The sequence below is a fragment of the Motacilla alba genome, chromosome 1A (assembly GCF_015832195.1).
Source record: "Motacilla alba alba isolate MOTALB_02 chromosome 1A, Motacilla_alba_V1.0_pri, whole genome shotgun sequence".
Lineage (NCBI taxonomy): Eukaryota > Metazoa > Chordata > Aves > Passeriformes > Motacillidae > Motacilla > Motacilla alba.
This window is the reverse complement of record NC_052031.1, coordinates 6650383-6673019: the sequence shown is the minus strand read 5'-3', so window position 1 is coordinate 6673019 and position 22637 is coordinate 6650383. Positions and strand designations below refer to the sequence as shown.

Sequence of the window (22637 nt, the reverse complement as noted above, 5' to 3'; positions counted from 1 at the left end):
TGATGCACGGAAAAATGGAAATATTTAATGAGCTGAAAAACAAGTCAGAGAAGCTCTCAGGAATGATGGCAGATCAGTGCCAAGAGGCAAAAACAGGAGACACAATGAAGAAAATCCAGGAGCTGACAGCATTAAAGGATCAACATGGATGGCTGGGGAGACAAAACAGCAGAAAGGAGAAGGGGAAAGCCAAATCTCCCATTTCTGGAGCTGGGGAGATGCCAGCTGAGCACAGCTTCCACTGTCACACATCGCCAGGGAATCACTCTGGGCTCAAAGCATAAACAGTGGTCACCAATCATATGCAGGGAGCCCCCATGCTGGGAATAATGTGCTCTGATTCCATGATTCAGAATACTGAACAATTGCTTTATTACCACTATACCATATTACATTAATACTATATTATAACTGTACTAAAGAGATACTATATTATACTATACTATACAAAAAATACTAAAGAAAAACCTGGGACTGTCTGAGACAGCCAGGACACAGCTTTGACCCAGTTGGCCAAGGAAACAAAACAATCCTCAGCAGAATCCAACTGACAAATCACTTTGGGTAAACAATCTCCATAACACATTCCACAGGTGCAAAAAACAGGAGCAGTGAATAGAGATAAGAATTGTTTTCTCTTCTTCTCTCTGTGCTTCTCACTGCCTTCCCAGGAAAAATCCTTGGGAAGTTGTGCCTGGTGCTCTCTGTGAAGAGAGATGTGGCCACAGTCACCCCGACAGGGAAACCAATGGAGCAAAGCTGGACCCTTCCTTCACATCCAGGAAGGTGTTTCAGGCTGAATCAGCATTGCCACAGTGCCAGGTACAAGGTGGAGGCTCATTCCACCTCCAGGTACATGAAGATGTGCTTCCCCAGGTGATCCTGCTGTCTTACATTAGCTTCTTTTTGGCTGAGTTATGCTTTGCTTTGAATAAGAGAAAAAATTCTAAGGCTTGTTTCAAATGGAGGTTTTAAGAAAAGGTACAGACCAGAACATTTGGAACCCTTTCAGAACACTATGCCATTACCCTCAGAGAGCACAGCTACGCTTATAAGCCCCCTAAAAATGCAGCTGCTGGATGCCAAAAACTGCAATCCATGCTCCTGCAAAGAGCTCAGGTGATGGGGATTGCTCTGATACTTAAACCTGTTGATCACACTGTACAAGTCATGAGGGTGCCTGTTCTTCCTAGCAGCCTGTACTGCACACAAAGGGCCAACCCAGCCCCTTTCCTGAAGGGAAAACCTACAAAGTGCCCTCCTCACAGTGCAAACAGGCTTAGATGCACATGAAGGAGCTTCACCACAAGACCAGAGTCGTTCTTCCACTGAATCCTGGGGTGAAAAAAACTTTCCATTTTTTCACACATTCTTCCGGTGTTCATCTTGTTCTGGTCAGCCAAGACTGAAGTTTGAGGTTTTTTCTGAAGGAGAGCAGGGTTTCTGACTGAAGGAGAGCAGGTATTGCAGGTATTGCTGACTTTCTGTGCTTCAGTCATTCTTATTTCATGTTGCTGAGTCAGATTTAGATATCTGCCATGGATAATAATGCAGTTTATGTTTAGCAGAGGGTAACACAATTATTTGTCAGGATTTGGCAACAGAGCTGAGAAATTGCCCTGTAACACACAAACCTTGTTCAGAGTGATTCCCATGCTTTGTTTTTACTTGATTACTCATGATACTGCCTAAAGGCTCCTGAAGTACCTTATTGCTAATAAGGATACTCTGAAGGATTATTAAATATTTTCCAACCTGTGACTCAAAGGATACCAAATAGGTCCAAATTTAGTGTGGAAATCTATTGCTCACTTAAATGCTGTGATCTTGCACAGGGCTAAGAGGAACAGGTGGCTTTGGTGAGATTTGAAACTACTGGATTTGTGGCAGAGCAGGGATGAAAGTTGTAAAATGACCTTTGATAAATGCACTACAGAAAATGAAAACAGTGAGTGAGGGGGGGTATACAGGGACCAGCCACATATCCAGGATCCAGCCCTGAATTTGTATGGCAAGGAAGTACAAGAAAATTTTACTTGAAGAGGATTGGCACTCAGAGCAAGAATTTTAAATCTCAGTAGGATTAACATATTAGTCAGTCACAAACACAGCTCATAATTCAGTGTTTCTGCAAAATGAGAGCAGATTGCCTCAGACAGGCTTTCTAACATTTTTAATAGCTTTTCAAGTGTCTTGAAAGTCTAAGTTCCATCTGCAAAAATAACCAAAGCTTTTGAGGGACCACCTCTCATGGAAAGTCACTCAGTGAGACCCACTTCCCAAACATCCAAAATCTCTTCAGAAGAATTTGCTGAGTGACTGGAGTCACCTCCTGGTGGGTGCCCACCTTGAAACACCTCAGGGATGGCTCATTTTCAAGCAGTTTTGAACAGCTCCTACATCAAAACTGAGTTATTATATAAGGCCAAGAGCTGACCAGCCCAAATCCATGATGGTTAAAATTACAAATCACTAATGGCTTCTTGGGATCTTGCCCATAATCACACACATCACTCAGGGTTTTGAAAACACCACTTCTTCTCCACGTTGGACAATGGGCTCAGACCCTGGCAGGTCAGTCCTCACTCCTCATTTGCAGTGGAATGAGCCACACAAGCTGCATCACCTTTCCCAGTTCAGGTGCTATCTGAAAGTTGGGTGTCCAGTCCCAGCTCATCACCCAGACTCTTTCCATAAGAAGTGGGGATAAGAATGGTAAGCAATAAGAAAATGCAAGACCTTCTTAGAAGAGGTTGTATTGTCAGATCCCCTTTTCAGTGAGCAAACATTTAGATTGGCCTCTTAACAAAAGTGGCTCAGATAATTGGGTTAAATTATCTTAACCATCAGCTTTTCATCACAGGGCCAAAATCTCTGACCAAACTCCTGAAAAAATAAGAACTCAGAACTCTTGACAGTAATTTAATCTGCAAAGCAGAGCTTTAAAAGCTGAAGTCCTAATGCCCTATTGGCCATGCACGTTTCAGATATAGTCTAATTTGAAAAGTAATATTTTGATTTTCAGAAAGAAAACTGATATGTGTTACAGGATTTAATTATAATTACACCCTTCCTTATTCAATAAATTTGCAGACCACATAAACAGGCACTTAGTGTCATGGATACTACTGTTCTTTGCAGATGAAAATAAGAAAAGCTGAGATAAAAAATGAAGCACAAGGAGTTGAAAGTATATCCTGATCAAGGAAATTAGATAGAAATGACAGGAGGGTGGCATGCTTGCAAATACTTGGGCAGACATGAGTTAAGATCAGGTTTGCTTCTGAGTCAGAAGCTTGTCCAGCACTTTGCAAAGGGGGATCTGACTGGACCCATTTCTGGAGATGAAGAATAAATTGTAGCAGATACCAATGACTTCTTAACAGAGCCCTGGGTGCCTTTGACATGTGATACGTGCCTAAATCTCTTCCAGCAATTTAAAAGCAAAGTGGTTAAACTGATAAAAACAATCAATTCTAGTAAGATCTTAGAAAATAGGGTGTTCTGCCTATCTCTGAAGAAAAGCACCAGGAAATTCGTTTTAAGTGATGGATCTCTGAGTGTTACTTAACCTGAGGTAAAATAAATTGGAAAGAAAAGGCAAAACACAAAAAGAAGTGGCAGACAGGGCACTTCATGGGTTGGGGCTGTGGCATTTGTCTGCCCTAGCCAGGCTGAGGACTTTTATCCATGCTGTGCCATTAGGAGGAATGACTCTGCCATTGATTTGAGGGCACTTGGCAGGTGCTGCAAGCTGGAATGACACTGGAAGACATGAAAGCTTTTGGATGTGGGCAAGTTGCAGACCACCTCTGCAGAAGCCACATCAGGTCCAACACTCAAGGAGGACCATTTGTGGGTATCACCACAGTGACCAGCAACAAAAGCCTTCCAAGCTTGGAAAATGTTGTCTGAGCAACCTATTACATTAAAAAAAAAAAAAATACAGCACTAAAGAGGAGCTGCATAAAAAAAGGAAAGAAATAGAACAAATATTTAAGGCTGTTTTCTTTGTGAAGGAGGGGAAAAAGTCCTGTCAGCACTTCAGAAATAAGTGGCCATGACCTCTTGAACCAGGATGAGTAAATCCTGTTTCAGCAAGGTAACAACAAGCCTGGAGGCACTCGTGCAGCCATCAGAGGCCACACCATGGGTAATGAGAGCTCTCAAACATCTCTCAAAGCACTACAGCTCCCGCCACAGGCTCCAAGAGTTTCCTCTCCAAAATTACAAGTTTTTTCATGTAAATAGCAATGATGAGAGGCTGCATGAGATCACTCAGAGACCAAGCAGAGTCACTCCCTCATTTTCACCAGCACTTCAGTAAACATCATCTAAGCTTTCCTGTGTCTTGAGACTCATTCTAGTCAGTGCCCATTCCAGAGCAAAATAAAACATGTTTGATAGGGACAGAAGAGCTGACAGCAAAAGTTATGAAAATTGCTGTCTCAGCTCAATTCCTGCTACTGCTTTGGAAGAAGATTTCCAGTCTGCTGTGATTACACAAGACTGCTACTCAGACTGCATCCTGGCCCATGTCTTAAAATAAAACATTGATGGGAAAAGCACAGAAATCTGTTCCTTTTCCTGATTTTATTGGGACAGAGTGTGTCTGCACAGCGTGAAGATAATGCCCATAAAAAGTACCTGTGACAAATCTGTATCACCGCGTCATAATCACCTAATCTGAGCTGTTGTACCATGAGATCATCAGAACTATGGGAAGAGGTGAGGTGGCAGTTGCAAAACAAAAAGAGCTTCTGACAGCTGGAAAACATCCAGTCTTTCCTGCTGGAAAGATGTGAGAGAAATCTATCCACTGTCACTTTCATGGATTTCATGGATACCCCAGAGTTTTATTTTCCCACCTCAGCTGATGATCCTGATGCAGCAGGAGGCACAGGCTTGCTGGAGGTCTTGTACACAAAGGGAACCTTTTAAATGTGTTTGCTCAAACAGACCTCATCACCACCTGCCATCTAATGCTCACTTTAAGCTACTTAAACTGGTTTTAGAGGCTGCTGGTAAACATGCTGCTAATAGGTGGCCTTGTACAATCACTACCAAGTGGATAGAAGAGCAAAGAATAAATGACAGAAAACAATTTGACACTGTCCAGAAAGGCCCAAGGATCTAAAAAGCTTTTGCATTTTGACATCTGAGTATGATTGTAACAGAGGATTGCTGAGCATATCTGAATAAATGGAGCTCTTTGATTTACTGTCTTCTAGCAGAGGAATCCGGCAAATGCTTTATGATTAAATTCTTTATGATTAAAATAATACATTTCATTAGGTAAAGCTTCTTGGTTTCCTAGGTGCTTGCAGGAGCAACACATTTGAGGCCATTCTTCCCATGCCCCTGATGTAGCTAAAGCAGGGTCTTTGAGAACACTCATTCTGCAAAGGACTGAAAACATGAAAGTGAATCCCACAAACCCAGAGCTGGACTGCAGAATTGTACCCCAAAGGGGAAGAGCACACAAGGCAGAGCACAGGCAAACATTCAATTCTAACAAATATCTGTAAAATCTCATGTGCACCATGTACCAGCACCAGAAAATGAGAATTATTTAATTTTCACTGAAATATGAGCAAACCTCTTACCAACATAGCCAGGAGTGCCACAGGCTGTGGACATCACATCTCCTTTACCCTCCATCTTTGACAATCCAAAGTCACTGATCATGATTTTTGACTCCTCATCCTGGCTGTAGTAAAGCAGGTTCTCGGGCTAGAAAGAAGAATAAGCAAAAGGAGTTTTGAATGTGTGAGTTCAGTAACAACACCTGGTGACCCATGCATTCCATTTCATACAATCCCTGGTCACACCATACACCAACATCATTTGCTTGCCCTCAGTTTAAAGAGTTGTTCTTAAAACCTCCATGGAGATCCTCTCCAGACTCCTGTAGGGCACCAAATGGAAGACCCTGACACCCTGAGCTTTGAGCAACTTTCCTGGGACAGCAAACTTCTCCTCTGGCACCTCAAATAAGACCTAAGGCTAATCCCTTACTTGTGAGATATGCCTGATGCATTTTCACTTCAGAGTGGTGAAACAGAAGGATTCATTTGAAAGCAAGTAAATATTGCAAATCCAGGTAGTGTACCAAAAAAAATTTATACAGTGTTTGAAAAAAGAAAAAGGAAAACAGAAGGTATTAGAGATTTTCTGTATCTTCTCCACTAGAAACAAACTGTTTTGAGAGAGGAAATGCCTTTACAGTTAACAGACTTGAAGGGAGGATATTTCAGCTAGAGATGATTAGGAAAAAATGCTGAAGGAAAAATGTGCTATAGCACTAAGCACAGCAACTTGTTTATGGCAAGAGAAAACAAGAATCACTCCACAAAGCCCTGTGACTTTTTATAGCAGAGTCAGGCAGCTTGGAGAGCCCAACCAGCCTCCATCTGCTCCAGACAGCCCTGCATCCATGTGTTTTGAGTGAGCTGCTGCCACACAGCAAAGCTCTTGCTGGGTGCTGTTGAGAGCCCACCTCTTCCCCTGCTTAACATCTGGGCTCATGAAAGGGTCCACACCTGCAGCACTCAGCCTGGTGGCAATGGGCTTTGGGCTTTTGGGTCTTCACCTATAAAAGTGATGGGTACCCAACATTTCCAAATAGCCTCAGTGGCACACCCAAAGCTGGCACAAACGCTGACACGCAGCCTGCTGTGCGCTCCAGGGAATGGTGAGGAGCAGCTGTGGCCACACAACATCCTCAGACTCCCTGGGACACATCCAAGCTTGGATTTGTGAGGAGGAGAAACTGCAGTTCAGCAGCACGAGAATCCATCTTCCCTTTTCCATCTGCTCTGGGAAAGGGGGGAATGAAGGGGTGCTGGAGGGTGATGTCCTCATTCCAGAGGTTAAAGCCATTCCTGGCTCCCCAGCCCCAGCATCAAGTGATGGCTTCATCCATGGGACATGTGGAAACATGGCCCACAAAGGCCATGAGAGGATCTGCAAGCCACAGCCCCAGCTGTGGGCCAGCAGGGCTGAGGTAAAAAAGGGAAATTATTTGGATCCTAAAAATAAATATGCAGTTGTGCCATTTATGTTTCTTTCTCATGGTAACTTGCAAGAACAGTGCTTTAATTGCACTCTGTAGTGTTCACACTCTTTTAGGGACTACAGTTTCATGCCATGCTCTGCCCTAGGCTGGAGTCACTCCTAATTTTTACTACAGCTCTTGTGATCTGCTGAGGGTTTGGTAGACTTGGAATTAAGGGAAAAGCAGTTATTTCCTAACAATTTCTGATAACTCACCTAAGGTTCCCACATACATTTAGTAAGGCCAAGAAATCCACACATTTAAAAGTCAAACTTGTTGAAAAGAATTCTGTTTCCTCAAGGTGTTTAATTCAAAAATCATTAACAATGTGGCTCCGTACCAAGTGGAGCTGCTTGAGCCTTTCACTCCTTTTGTGAATCCAGGAGTTCCCCCAGACATCACCTGCTGCCATCTCTTCTAATCTGTTCTTGCATTACTCAGATTAGAGACTTGGAGCCCAGACCTGCATTTACCAACTACAGTAAGTCCTATTTTGGTATCTGAATAAACACATAATTACAAGAAATAATTGTTATGGATGTTTCACAGGTTGTATTTTTGTAGAGTGGATTCTTTCCCAGAGTTTCATTTTGAGCCTTACACTTATTTTGATATTTTGAAATCATAAAAAGTCTTATTATATCCCTGTTTTTCTCATCATGGTATGTTTTTGCTAACAGAAATTCACAGCAGGTGTTCCTCATATACTGTATTTTATGAGTCATTTTGACAATTGATATGGCACTGACAAAAATCTGCAAACAAAAGAGAGAAAGAGAAAAAGAGCTACTCTTTGCTACAAAATCCTGCTGGGGAAGGTTGGTTTGATCTAAATTCAGCTTGGCCTTACATAAACTCTGAAAGTAATTTGTACATGAATTCAATTCCCAAATCACCAAATCCCATATTTTATTACAGGAACTTTAAAATAAGATTGTTTGTAAAAATGAGAGGTATAACCTGCTTTAGATTATAAATACAAGAATACCAAGACCTTGTACAATGGAATATCTGAATTAATAGGTCTTGGACTTCACTCCAAAAATGCTGGTGGCAGAAAGAAGCCTGAAGTTATTTACTGAAAGCTGAATTTGGGAGCAAGATGGTCATGTTAAAATACAGCACTTCCATACTGGAATTCTGTGGAGCTCTTATAAATATGAGAATGTTTCTATGTACTTCAGCATAAGGGCAGGAAATGAACAGGAGCTGAAGGCAAGATGTGGAGACTGTAGGAGATGGAAGCCTAACCAGTTACTCCTTACAGGAAACCCATTATTTGGGACTGTCTGGACTGGCCTGCAGTGCCTCTTGACTCTATTAGTGTTCATTAAACCATTTTATAAGGCTTATATAAGGCTCATAACATGTAGCCAAATTCCACTCTCTTTTTTTTTTCTCTCAGGGGGAAAATCCAAGTTCTGCCTCAACATCCAAGGAAACTCCTGTTTGGAGCATCCCTCCAAAATACAGCCAGAGGCGTTATTTCCATCACTGAACTCCTCATTTCTGGCAATAAACTTTGGCAGAATTAACTAGCTCAGGAGCTGAACCCACAGTTTTCTTTTGAAATTTGTATATTTTTCAAGTATCTTCTGCTAATTTATTACTTAAAACACTTGAGTGCTAGCAAATCCAAGCCTTTCTGTTTGTCTTAATGGCACTTAAGATACTGGAAGAAAACAATAAAACCACAATGTTTAGGGTTTTTTTTTAAGCTGAAAAGCTGAGAGGTTTAGATGTGACAATATGGTGCAGCTGAAAGGAAAATCATCTAAATATCACATTGGCACACAATGGTCCTTAAAAGCACCCTTGCTGTTAACAAAAACACTGCTCCAAATGATAGGAAATCACTCAACTTTTCCCCACTATTGTTACCAGTTATTATTAAGTAAAAGTAAATCTAGCACAGCAAACCTGAAAAAGTCTTTCTAGCAGTGAACACACCTCAGCTGAGCTGGGGTGTGGCATTCACATTCTCTGAAAAAATCCCTTCGCCCAGGATTTTTCTCCTGGGAAGCTGAGAAGCCTCAGAGAAAAGAAAAACAATTCTTATCTGATTTGCTTCTCCTGTGTTGTGCTCATGTGGAATGTGTTTGGAGATTGTTCACCCACAGGTGATTGTTTCACTGGACTCTGCTGTGAGTTGTTTGACTCTTTGGCCAATTGGGGCCAGGCTGTGTCGGGCCTCTGGAGAGAAGATTTTTTATTGTTATCTTTTTAGCATTCAGTAAGTATCCTTTCTGTATTCTTTAGTATAGTATAATATGGTATTCTTTAATATAATTAAAGTAATAAATGAACCTTCTGAGAACATGGAGTCAGATGCATCATTTCTGCATTTGTCAGGGCATTCCCTGCAAATAAAATAATAGGGTTTCTGCCTTAATGTAATATTTTGGGTCTTAATGGCTTTTCCTCACATCATACATGCGAAGCTCCCACTCTAACTGCCCTGACTGCAGAGTCCTCATTAAAACCAATTCCATGGGTGTTGGAACCCAGGGCACAGGGAATATTTCTCTGCGTGTCCTGAGAAGTCCTGATCCCCAGGAGAACACTGCTTTTAAACTTCGTCCATGGAGAAAGCTTCCAAGACTTGGGGATGAATTGGTATCTACGAGTGCGTGAAATAGATAGTAGTGTAGTTTATCACAGGGTGAAAAATGCAGAGTTTTAGGGTTTTAGTATGGAGTTAGATAGAAGACAATATGGAGGATTTTCAGCGTTGTCTGATCTCCTTCCTGTTCTTCATCTGCTCCATTTCAGTGTTGGTAGCACAGAGTGATTGGTGAGAAAGAACCGCAATTCAGATGTTGCATGAACAGACTAATAATTAGTTATTGATATAAAGGTAGAAATAAAATCATTTCTGAGAGTTAATTGGACAAAATAGCTTTAAAAGATCTTGAACCTGTGTGTCTTGTGACTTCTGGTGCCTTTTCTTTGTACGCTAAGTCTGAGATGTAGACGGTGTGCTGAACTTCTGGTAAGAGAAAAATAAACAACAACCTGAAGACCAAAAAAACCAAAAGTCCAGTTCGTCTCTCCATACTGGCACAGAACTTTATAGGGGTCTCCCAATCAGGGAGATCCTCGGGGAGGAGGTTTCCAGGAGGCTTTGGAGCATCTCTCCTATGGTACAACATTACTGGAACAGCCAGTCCCAGGGCACACACACACAACCTTCATTGTTTGTTCTTCACAATGAACAAACTTCATGTGTTTCTTAGGCTCACACAATTACACAGCCTTCACTAACACTGCCCAGGGGCCAGCGTGGTGCTGTGGCCGTACCTTGAGGTCCCTGTGCACGATGCCCATGCGGTGCAGGTAGTACACAGCATCCAGGACCTGCCGGATCAGCGTGCTGGCGTCCTTCTCCGTGTAGAAGCCCTTCTCCACAATGCGGTCAAAGAGCTCTCCCCCAGACACTCTGGAAAACACAACGGGAAGCAGAAGGCTGAGGATGTGTTTGTAATGCTTTCTGTATCATTAAAGGATGGTCAAGGCCATGCACTAGACACAGGCAGCCAGGGCAGATCTGCCTGCAGCTCTGGGGCTCCGCCACTGTCCCAAGGAGGGCCACGAGGATGGGGAAGGGTCTGGAAGGGAAGCTTTATGTGCAGGGGCTGAGGTCACTTGGTCTGGTCAGCCTGGAGGGGAGACCTCATTGTGTTCTTCAACATCTTCATGAGCGGCACTGGAGGGACAGGCACTGGTCACTTTTCTGGTGATCAGTGACAGGACCCAAAGGAAGCCTGAAGCTGAGTCAGGGCAGGTTTAAGTTGCATATCAGAAAAAGGCACTTCATCCAGAGAGTGGCTGGGCACTGGAACCCCAGGGCAGTGGTCACACCACTGAGCTTGACAGAGTCCAAAAGCATTTGGACAATGCTCTCAGGCACAGGGTGTGATTGGGGTGTCCTCTGCAGGGCCAGTTGGACTCAATGATCCTGATGAGTCCCTTCCAACTCAGCATATTCTTTGGTTCTATGAATTGAGTTAGATTTTCCCCAAGGACTGGTCAGGCTATAATGGAAAATGCATCACACATCAGGGAGTGGTCCAAGACTCTCTAGCACTTGCACTGGGAATCACAATCATACCCCAGCAAGAGCCAGGGGAGCAGACCCTGCTTTTCATGCTGCCCCCCCCAGAGAACTTTGCATAGGCAGTTCCGTCTGCTGGTGCTGGCCCACTCAGGCTGTAAAGCTCCCCCTTTTATGATCCCTTAGGTTTCACTTTTCATTCCACTGACCAAGGCTTGGGGTTTGCCCTGGAGAAATGGTCCCATTCTTTCCCCACTAGCGAGTGAAATGCATTCAGGAGTTGCTGCCACTACTTATAGAACATTATTTTATTAAAGTAGCCTGCACCTCTGACAATTTTAAATGCTCTCAGAGGTCCCCTCCTTTACTCACACATGTATGCTCATTTATCTGCAGCCACAAGCTCTTTAGGCAGAGCACAGCCTCTGCCTGGCACTGGTAGGAGACAGTTATTGATGAGAAACACAGATTATCAGTGCAATTCATCACCAGATGACACAAATGAGGAAAGGATTCCACAACTCAAAGAGGAAAGAATATAAAACCTTGACATCCCACTATTTAATGTCTGCTGTACTGCACTTTTCCCCTGCCTTGCTAGAAATAACACGTTCTGAACCCAATTTTAAATAAAGAATGGCACATTAAAACTCCCTGGAGGAGTATCTGAGGAAACAAAAGAGGAAAGAAATGTCTGAGTAATTGAAATAATAAAACTGTCAGCAAAAAACTGCCCTACTAGGGTAAATAAAAGATTTCCATTTTAGCAAGCAAAACCTATTAAAAAATAAAATGTATGCGATATGTTTCTTCAGCAAGTTGCACCACTTAGCATATCATAAATAGCACAGTAAAACTTTCTTTAAAAACAAACCTAATAAAGGGAAAATAACAAATGATTGCAGTCATTAAATGCATATGGACTGAGAGCTTGCCATTACACGAACACTAGGTAATTCAGCCACTCCGGGCAATAATCTGCTTGAATAATAACATGAAGTCACTTCCTAGGGAAGTTTGGAGCCTGAATGGGAGAGAATGCAACCACTAAAAATGAACACATTCAGCTTACAAAAAGAAAAGCAACCCTGGAAACCTTAAAAGAAAGAAACCAGATAATCCTTCTATTAAGTGCTAGGCAAACAAAACAGCTTACTAACATACTGGCACTGTGTTGAAGCTGCAGCAAAGGTGAAGTTCACCCAGGGTCTGAAGTCCAACAGCAGCCTGTATTAAATCCCCTTCTTTCCTAGTTTCTCAAAACAGGGGTCATATTTCTTACATATACATATTTATACAGACATATGTGCAAATACACAGAGTGCTGCTCCAAGCCCCTCTTGGCCCAGCCCATCCTGTGCCCTGCCAAGGGAGAACAGACACACCTCACCCTCACTGTTCACTGAAGGCAGATACAATTTTATTGAACATGGCTCCTATGAGCTGACTGTCTTTTTATATTTCCTTTGCAGTCCCTTTGTTTCCTGTGGATTGATTGCACTGAAAATTGAGCCCACACAGTAATTAATATCCCAGAATACAGCACATTTCCCCATGAAAATGCAGTGTGTGCTGTTTTGCAGTTTCATACAGTTACTTTTGTTACACTCAGGCAGTGGACTACTTTAGTAGATACCAATTTACATCACGTGCTTTCCTGCATGAGGAAACTCTCCTTTGGTCTTTGCAGAGAGTATATTTCCACAAAATATTTTTCACTAAAATGACAGAATTTCCCTCTCTGCTAGCTCACTCCCTGCCCCCCCTAAGCCTCATTCTTTAATTGAAGGCTTTTCTTAGTCAGATTTAGTCCAGTGGATCTACTGTACCCAGACTCAATCAGCTTATAATTTTATTTCAACACACGGAAAATATTTGCAACCTCACTGCAAACCAGAGCTTAACCCAAGCACTCAGGAGGAGCAGCCCTTACATTTGCAGGCCCTTGCTTATTGAGAATGCTGACAGCATCCCAGGTACATGCAGAGAGCCAATGCTCCTATTTATTAGTGTGGTGACTCTGTGTTATGGTGCATTACAGGTTTGCACTCACCTCTAGAGTCTCCCTGCTGTGGGCAAGATTCCTGGCTGAGCTCCACCTCCCTGGGATGCTCTTCAACTCAGCAGCCAAGGCCATGGCTACTTTCCACGTGGAGCTTATGTCCTTTTGGCTTTTCTCCTCCAAGATAGGGTTAACCCAACCATAATGTCATTGGGAATGCTGCTCTCTGCACGGTGCCCGAGGACTGACACAAGTCAGTGCTGTTACAGGAGCAAACCAGCAAAGGCAGCTGTGGGAGAGCATCTGAGCTCTAAACTCATGGTGGAGATGTGGCCTGTTGGCTGGTCTTGATCCCAAACCCCTCTGCCCTGCTGAGATGGGACTTGGCATCTGTTCTGAGCAGACCTGGGCACTCATAAAGCTTTCCTGCAGTTTGTTCCAGTCTTTATTACTCTGGAATAATTATTTTCTTTTTAATGGCACCATCCAGCTTTGCCCTCTCTATGGCAATTTTGAGGCAGAGTTGAAACTGCAGGCAGTAAGAGCAGAATTAGGTCTTTGTTTTAAAGGAATTTAAGACAGAATTTTTTGTCCAGAAAGAGAAGGTAGGAGGGATTTCTCATTAGTGGAAATTAGAGGCCTGCTCCTGTCTTGCAGCTGGCACTGGCTCATGGAGCTGGACACAAAAACAATAACTAAAGGAACCTTTTTCCCCTGATGATTTCAATCTTGGTTCCCAGCAAAGAAAAAGTCAAAGGACAACCAGCCAAGTTCAGGCACTTGAAAAGCATTTAACTCTGGAGCAGCTCAAGTGTCGAGCTGTGATCCAGGGTAGCTTCAGCCCTGCCCAGGGACTCAGAGCTGGGCAAAACTCAGCAAAGCAGCCACAACTGCCTCTTCTGTATGGATGTGCCTGCTGGGTCTGCCTGGATGGAACATGTCTGGCTCCAGCCCTTGGTCCTTGCTCAGCTTTTGAGCTGTGGCTTTTCTCTGCTTCTCCAAGCAGCTTGGGAAAAGCCCAGCATCTGGAGAAGGAGCTGAGCCAAGTGTCCTTATGCACATGGACACCCCAGAATATGCCTTGCCTGCTTCCAGGAACAGAAAACAATTTCAAAACAATGACCAGAAGAATAATTTAGTTTAGAATGAAAAAAGCACAACCAAACCCAGCCATAAATATGAATACTTTAACTCCTACTACATCTTTTACCTGAGGCTACATGTCTTAAGTGCATATTACTGACTAGCCACATGAAAAAGGCCAGAGCAAACATTCAGGGTGAAAGAAAATAGGATTTGAGGGGAGGGGAGCAGCCACTGCCCTGGTTCTGCTGGCCACTGTTGCTGGTACAGGCCAGGATTTAATTCCATTAGCACCCAGTTTGAGGGGGGACAGCAGAACCCAACTTGACCATATGATAAAAGAGACATTATCTGCAATTCCACTGGAGAAACACAGATTGCACTCTGTTTCCAGGGTTTCCTGAGATAAAAGCTTCCAGATCTAGTGTTTCATTAAGGAGACTTCATGTATCAGTCATGCAGATGATACAAATCTTTCAGGGGACCCAGGCTGGTGATGGAGTTTGAAATAAATTCCTACAGTTATATTTATAATCTTTTATTTTCCTGACTGGATTTGGGGGGGTTGCTTCTTCCTAGTTTGATGTTTAAATGCAGATCTAAACCTCTAGCACAAGCTGCCACATCGAGTGGCTCTGTTTAGGACAGGTTTCAAAAAACTTTGAAAATACCAATGGTTTTGCACATGGATGAGCTACCTTGTTAATTGGGCTCTCGGTGTGTACACTGTTGGCTGAACACCCTGCACAGACAATAAGAAAAGGACTATGAAAGACCTTGCAATGCTCATTAGAGGCAAAGGAGAGGTCACTCTAACAGTGTCCTAATAAATACTCGGGCTCTGTTCAAGGATTGGTGTCAGTCCTTGACACTACATTTTCCATATTTGTGCAATTTCTAATTTACAGATGTAACTTGTGAGAGATGAGGAAACATTTCAGCATTACAGAATTCACAGAATTCACAGAATTCACAGAATGACTGGGTTGGAAGAGACCTTCAAGATCATTGAGTCCAATCCATGCCCCAACACTTCAACCAAACCATGGCACCGAGTGCCACATCCAGTCTTTTTTTAAACACATAAACACATTACTATGTAAACACATTACTATTACACCTTCTCTTTACATTAACCCATTTCACCATCAGTTCATCAGGAAAGAACCAAACTGCAAACAAAAAGAAAACAGCCCATGCTGCAGGTAAAGGGCATTATCAAACTTTTTTTCTAAAGCATCCTATTCCTCTGCAGCACCATCAGGAAAGCAGAAGGTGCAATGTTTCAAAGCAGTACTTTGATGAAAAATGAGAAGCAAAAACTCCCTTGTAATTTAAGGCCCCTAAACTCATAAACAAAAAACAAGAGCCCATCTCTCTGGATTTCTGGTGTTTTTGCCAGCAGAGTGAAACCTGCACCCTCACACTGCAGGTCACAGTACCAGATACCTGCCAGACTGTCACCTCAGCAGGGCTGCCTGGTGGGGGACATCCCCACATTTGTTAGCCTTCAGGTGAATAAATACATGAATAAATGAACAAATAAACACTGGAATTAAAAATAAGTTAGTCATATTAATGTATTCATGTTACCCTTTCTTTCTCTTGGTGGGACTCTCTGTGTGTACAGATAAATCCTCTCATTTCTTCACCCCTGCATCCCCCACTGTTACCGAGTGTAGGAACCTTTCTGCTTGAAAAATAACACCCTTTGAAATATCATTTTGACTTCTTTGCCATTTAGCAAAACACTGATGCCTTTCTTCCTCTGTTTTACTACAGGCTGGAATTGCTCTGGATCATTTTCTGCTTGACAGTTTAATTGCTTTTTATCAGGAGTTTTACTGATGAACTCATCAGTGGTGGATTTACATGAAGAATCCAAGCAAAGCTCTTCAGAGCTTGTTGGCTTTTCCCTCCGGAAGGGTGTGACGTTCACCTGATGCTTCCATGCAGTTCATGTCATGATCCATTCTCCATTGGACAAGTCACCAAAGCACCACACATCATGGTGGGTTAGAAGAACCACCCTGCAAAGGCAGACACATCCCTAGGGATTCACTAATGCTGTTCAAACTTGCACATTAGGGTTGCTAAACAAAAAAGAGGTCTGGTTTCAGAAATTGGAGCAGGAGGCCTCCCAGGACAGTATGAATAGTAAGTTAAATATGAGCATTACCCTATAATTGTGAGCAGCTTATCTATCAGAAGTTACATATTCACAGTTTCCTACAATATAAATCAGAAACAGCACAGAACTCAGCATGAAGCTGAAGTGTGAGGGGAGATAAGAAAGACTGAAGGGACTATTCCTGAGAAGTGCTGCCTTTGAGTATTACATTTCTCTAATGAAGGAATTCTTATTAAGACAAATAAATCGGTTCTTAAAATGTATTCTGTTTTTAATGGAGGGCTTTTCTGTTTGGCTTTAAACTTCCTCTGCATTGTGAAAAATGCATGAGAATCAGAAAGCAAACCTGGCCAATGTGGTGTTTGAAAGGAAAGAGAAATTGGCTACCCTCATGTCATTGTTCAAATGAAGCAACACATAAAAGGAAAATGAGTAAACAGATTATTAGATTTTAGACCCATAAAGGAACATTATGATTATTTAGGCTGACCTCTTGCAAATAGAAGTACGTGATGAAAATTCTCCTTGTACCAATCATCTAGAGTGTTAATCAGGCAGGGACAGATATTGCTACAGAATTACTGTATAGTCTACAGAGATTTGCTTTATTCAGTAAATATGTCAGAAAACTGCCCTGGCTTTCTCATTTGCAGCACATCATAAAATATACAGCTTGAAAAAGGCGAGGACTTTCATTTATTGTATTTTTAAATCACCCAGCTTAAAATCTGCTTAAAAACATAAATATATGCTCCAAGGCCACCAAAGAAAGGACACAGGATTAGTTTTGGGTTATTTTTCTAGAATGCAGGTGTGTGCATATGGCAGGGAGGGATGGCTAGATGTTAGCACCCTCCCCTTTGACAGCGCTATTCAATGACAGAATCATTGAGGCTGGAAAAGACCTTCAAGAACATCGAGTACAACCTTTGACCAAACACCACCATACCCACTAAAATATATCCTGAAGGGCTACAGCAACTCCCTTTTTGAACACTTTCTGGGATGGCAACTCCACCACTTCACTGGACAGCCTGTTTCCAGTGCTTGCCAATCTTTGAGCAAAGAAAATTTTGCTCATATCCAACCTAAACCTTCCCTGGTGCAACATGAGGCCATTTTGTCTTGTCCTGTCAAGAGTTTCCTGGGAGAAGAGACCCCACTTCATTACAACCTCCTTTCAGGTTGTGTAGAGAAAATCCAGTGCAACATTGCCACAGTATTTATTTTGTTTTTTCAGCTCTTTCACCACTGTGATTATGACTGTTCTCCACCCTGAGGAGTTCAGGAAAAAAATGGGCAAAATGTTGTGGCCATTTTTCTGAACCAAACTGAGCAGACTAACTAATTTTCCTCCTGCATTAAAAGTTTCATGTGACATTTGCTGAGCAGCTGTAGTGAGGTTGTGCCTTGGAGAACAGACCTCTGTTTCCACTGGGGCAAAACTCTGGAAAGCGCTGCTCAGGGATGTAACACAGTTTGGCAGTTAAAATCTTTGGAGACAGCATTTTCCTTCACAGAATTCCTACTGCACAGATCTGAAAGGTCCATGACTCTTCAAGGTCAATGCCGTCTTGTTTTTTTCAAAATTTTTTTCCATATTCAAAGATTACACATTATATTCAAAATTTGCCCTGGTCCTGTCAGCTGTAAAAGGTGTGACTGAACCAGAGGCAACCAAAAGGCAAAGGACATCAGGTTTTTAAGTCTTTTATGATTACACTGTCCTGAGGGACATCTTATGACAGCCCTTTAAATGCCAGCAGCCCACCTGTCCCTGTCTGTGTTCCCCCCCAATCAGTGGTGCAAAGAAGAAAAAAAAAAAGAAATGCTGCCAACTGGTCAAGATGTATTGTTGCAAATATCAACTTTCCAAGCAGTTTGTAGAAACAATAAATTGAGAGCTAAATATTAAAACAAAAAAAAATTATTAATATTAAAATATTAGTTATTATTATTTAATATTAATATTAAAATATTATTATTAATATTAAAATATTAACTCTAAGTTACATAGGTATCTTGTTTTATCAAACTGTTGCAACAATTATATACATTTAAAGTGTCATTATTATGCTCTCCAACTTTTGAGTGCCAAGAAAGTTGCAGAGAATTGATAAAGAAACTTCAGAATTCTAATTGCTTACAATGAAGTATTTCTTAAGAAATGTACATGTAACTCAAGTACAAGGAAAAACCCATTTTATTCTATATGCACTATTTAAAAATACACATTTAAAAAAAATATCAGGAAATACACATTGGAGTTGAAAATTATGCTGGAGTTATAAAGGACAATTCCCTGAAATACTCTGTGGCCATGAAAAATCAAGCAGAAGGTTTAGGAGAAAAATGAGTGCAAATCAGAAAAAAATTTGCCCTCTTAAACATTCATGCAACACTCCCATTTTCAATACTTTTGACAAAGTTCATCTCACCAAATCTTGCAAGTCTGGACAATGAGCACCTGTGTGGGTGCTACCACACTCCTCCAGCCAGCACAAGGGAGGGAGCAGGTCTAGGGTGTGAGGAGCAGAAATGTCCATTTCTGTGCTCATTTGGACAAATCCCACCTTGATGATCTCTATGGAAAGAGTCCTCAAGATGTTTTGGCCAAAACTATAAGGAAACTTGGGGAACTACAGAGAAGAAAAGCAAGCAGGACCAGAGAGCCTCTCTGTGAACAGAGAGAATGTGTTTTAGAAAGAAAAGAGATGGCAAGGAGGACACTCTACAGAATCATAGATCCACAGAAATGTGGAATTATTTAGGCTGGAAAAGACCTCTAAGATCTCCAAGTCTGACCATTAGCCCAGCACTGCCAAGTCCACCACTAAATCAGTCATGAGAAGGGTGGAGCGTGGACAAGTGAAATACAAAGAATTATTTCACACCACAGATAAGAAATGGGGGATCTAACAGAATTAGCAGGTGGTGGATTTAAGACAAAAGCCTTTGTCATCTGAAGAGCCATCCTGGAACAGATGAATCTTTGGTATGACCCAATAAAACTGCACTCATGTCCTTATGTTTGCACTCATCAAATTAATTATTGAATTATTCACTCAGCTCTAGTCTGAATGTGCATACCTACATTAAGGGAGTCTTTTGATTCATTCACTTAAAATCAAATATGACAGATTCATAGATTTTAAAGCCTTTATGATAATCTAATCTGACCCCAGACAAAACAAAGACAGTACAATTTTTGCCTCTGATCCATTGCTCCTGGCTGGACAAAAGACTATCATTTAGCAGTGTAGACAGGCTTGACTTAGAAGATACCACTAATCCCTTGTCTGCTTTGTCCAGCAGTTAATTACACACACTGACTAATTACACTGAGGTATTTTTCCAATTATAATTTTGGATGTTCTGTCACTGGAACTCTTTCAACACTGTCTGCAGACTCTTGAGCTGTATTAGAGAAACTTTACTCTATTTAGGTCTTGGTAGACTCATTCTTTTTGCTTCTGTCTGAAGTTTCTCTCTGAAAAAGTTATATCCAACAGCCACCTGAGAAGGTACCCATTGAGAAGAGCTGACTAGATGCTGAGTGGTGCTCATTTCCAGTTCTCCATTTGGAATGTTAAATTACCACGTTAAGTATCTTCACTTACCTATGCATCAATAATGAATGAGCTGTTCCTGGACAGGATATTGACCACTACTAGGTACCTGTATTTCAGAATTGAGTCAAATATAACCTAAACAGAAGACACAGTTTCCAATTGCTCGCTTCTCCACATAATTAATTCACTCTGCTTCATTTTGTGAGTTTATCTGACTGCAATTCAATCAAGATGTTCTTGTTTTCCACAGCAAAGAGTGAATTTCTGCAATTTTGAGTGGTGTGAAGACACATCAATCTAATTTCTTACTGCTTGGATACAATCTCAGCTAAATAAAACTTACATGACTGTTAAGAGCAATACTGTATATTTAGCCAGTAAATTCAGTTTCAAGAGGGCACTTTGTAATGTCACTGAAAGAACAGGAGAAACAGGTAGTGAATTTGGAAACCTAAGGATTGTACATAAATTGATTAATCTCCTGCCCAGTCCCCTCTAAAGGGGGACAGCAGGCACAGGCCATGGTGAGTGAGGATGAGCCACACACAGAGACTGAGCAAACCTGTCAAAAGCAGTTTATGGCAACCACACTGGTCTAAATCCCACTGCTCCAACCCCAGTGCAACCCACGATTGCTGAGCTCAGCTTGATGTGTCCCACCTGAGGCTTTCACCTACGTATGAACCCAAATTTTTCCCATCACCCACTCCCTCCTGGCTCCCTCCACGCACAAAGCCTGTGAGTGGGTTCATGGAGATGCTTGTGCCTTGCTGAGGGACCAGGAACAGCACAGGCTACTAAAGCTCCATGTTTATTTGCAGATGGTCAGCTGCCCTCTCCCAGTAACAGCAGCTAATTTCCAAGCTGAGCCCTTTGCACAGATAAGGCACAGCAGGGACCAGCAGGACCTGCTGATTTATTGTGGTTTGGCTGAAGGGTGGGCAGCACAGATATTCTCTCACGGCCTTGAGGGAAGATTTATGACGTACAAAAGAGGCAGTTTCTTAAAAAAAAAAAAGAAAAAGCATCTGGTCCTAATTCTCAATACTCTCAAAAAACCCCTCAGAATTCAGGCATGTGAAAGAGGATGGCTCATGTGATTTCTGCTCTTCAACTGCCATGGGATGAGAGCTCCTCAAGGAAATGCTGTCCGTGCCATCCCCAGGAGAGATGGGAGGAATGAGGCACCACCAGCAGCAAATGAAACACAGGCAAACCTGGCCAGCAGAGAGAACAGCCTCCAAAAATGCTGGACAAATGAGGGAAACCAGCTGGGCATGGAGAGGGCAGAAAGGGAGATCCTGCCAACACCCTGTGCTTGCTCAGTCTGTGTTGGCTGCCTGGCACTAAAACCAGGTACCACAGGCACAGATTTACTGCTTTTATTCTGTGCATTTACTGCCTTTAGAAAGAAATACTTGCCTTCTGGGAAGGCAAGTATTTGTTAAAAGATCTATTAGGAGCAGAGCTCACAGAAAAGAAGGTTTCCAGAACGTCCTACATAACACAAATGTGTCCCAGGGTTTCTTTTAATAATTCTTCAATTATTGCTTTGCTGGTGTCTGTTTTAGTCCAGGCCATGGAGATGTTTCTAATGGAAATCATCAATTCATCACAGAGACAATTTCCAAGAACATAATCACAGAGATGAAAACAGACACATGCTCATGCTAATAATCAGGGCTACAGAAAAAGTGGGAAGATTTTATGATTCTGTTATTTTTAATGGCAGCTATTTGCTCCTGTGTCTTAACAAACTAGGCTGGACAACTGCCAGGCATTCTAGTTTTTACTGGGACTGTCCCTTGGCCTGGGGAGAGATTTAAAATATCCATTTATATATTATTGCTCCAAGGCTGCCATCTATTCTAACACTTTACATTTTCCTTGACACAGAAAATGCAAGGCTCCAGCTATTTCTTTGTTAATCAACACAAGTAGCTCCACAGTAATTTTGTTTTCAAGACAGAAGAGTGAATCGATGCCAAGAAGCCAACCCTCACAGGTCATGCTCAATATTTTAGGAGTTTGTGTTACAATTGCCTTGTCTATTTCTGTAATAATTTTTAATGGATGGATTAGTGACAAGCTGTAAAAGCTTATGTTTGTAAAAAGTAAAGCCATGATTGATACAACAAAGAATCAAAGTTAGCTGGGAAAATGGAGAAAAGCTTAACCAGACTTTCACATGCAGGAATCTGTGGGAGCTACATCCAGCACCACAAGTCCAATGCAGTGCTGTTCAAAGACTCTTCTCTGTCTCACAGCAAACACCTTGGTCATCTGCTGGGGCAGGCACAGTGATACTCCTGCCCATCCCACACAACAGCATCCTAAAAATCCCTCTCCAGGAGTGGCACCCCAAAGGCAGCTCCTGGTAAGCCCACCAGGCAGAGTGGGCAAAAAGTAAAGACATGGACCTCATTCCCCTCAGGTTCCCCAGCCTCCAAAGCATCCAAGAGGATTATCCCAAAGCCCCAAAGAAACTTTCTTGATGCCTCCTGTGAGGCATGCTCTGTGCAAAGTTCTCCTTCAGCCTGGGGATTGTAAAGGATATAATTTCCCCATGTTTCACATTTCATACTTAAACTGCCCTGTAAAATCCCATTTATGAGCAAGCCCCAAGCACCAGCAGAAATACAAGCTGTGAAAGTGCATCAGCTTCAGGCTCCAGCCATGGAACTGCTTCTCCCAGCCCTGCCTGGCTGCTCCTGGGAGGCCCAGGGCAGGACACAGCT

At 42.2% G+C, this 22637-nt stretch overlaps 1 protein-coding gene across 3 annotated transcripts in view; it reads right to left on the bottom strand.

The window, feature by feature from the left end:
• CAMK1D (calcium/calmodulin dependent protein kinase ID) overlaps window positions 1-22637 on the bottom strand; it is a 210869-nt gene that overhangs the window by 33560 nt on the left and 154672 nt on the right. For all 3 annotated transcript variants that reach the window (XM_038155600.1, XM_038155601.1, XM_038155603.1), the window contains exons 4-5: window positions 10358-10496; window positions 5607-5733 (exon numbers count right to left, since the gene is read on the bottom strand). In XM_038155600.1, coding sequence (XP_038011528.1) covers window positions 5607-5733; window positions 10358-10496 — 266 coding nt within the window. The remainder of the gene's footprint in view (window positions 1-5606; window positions 5734-10357; window positions 10497-22637) is intronic.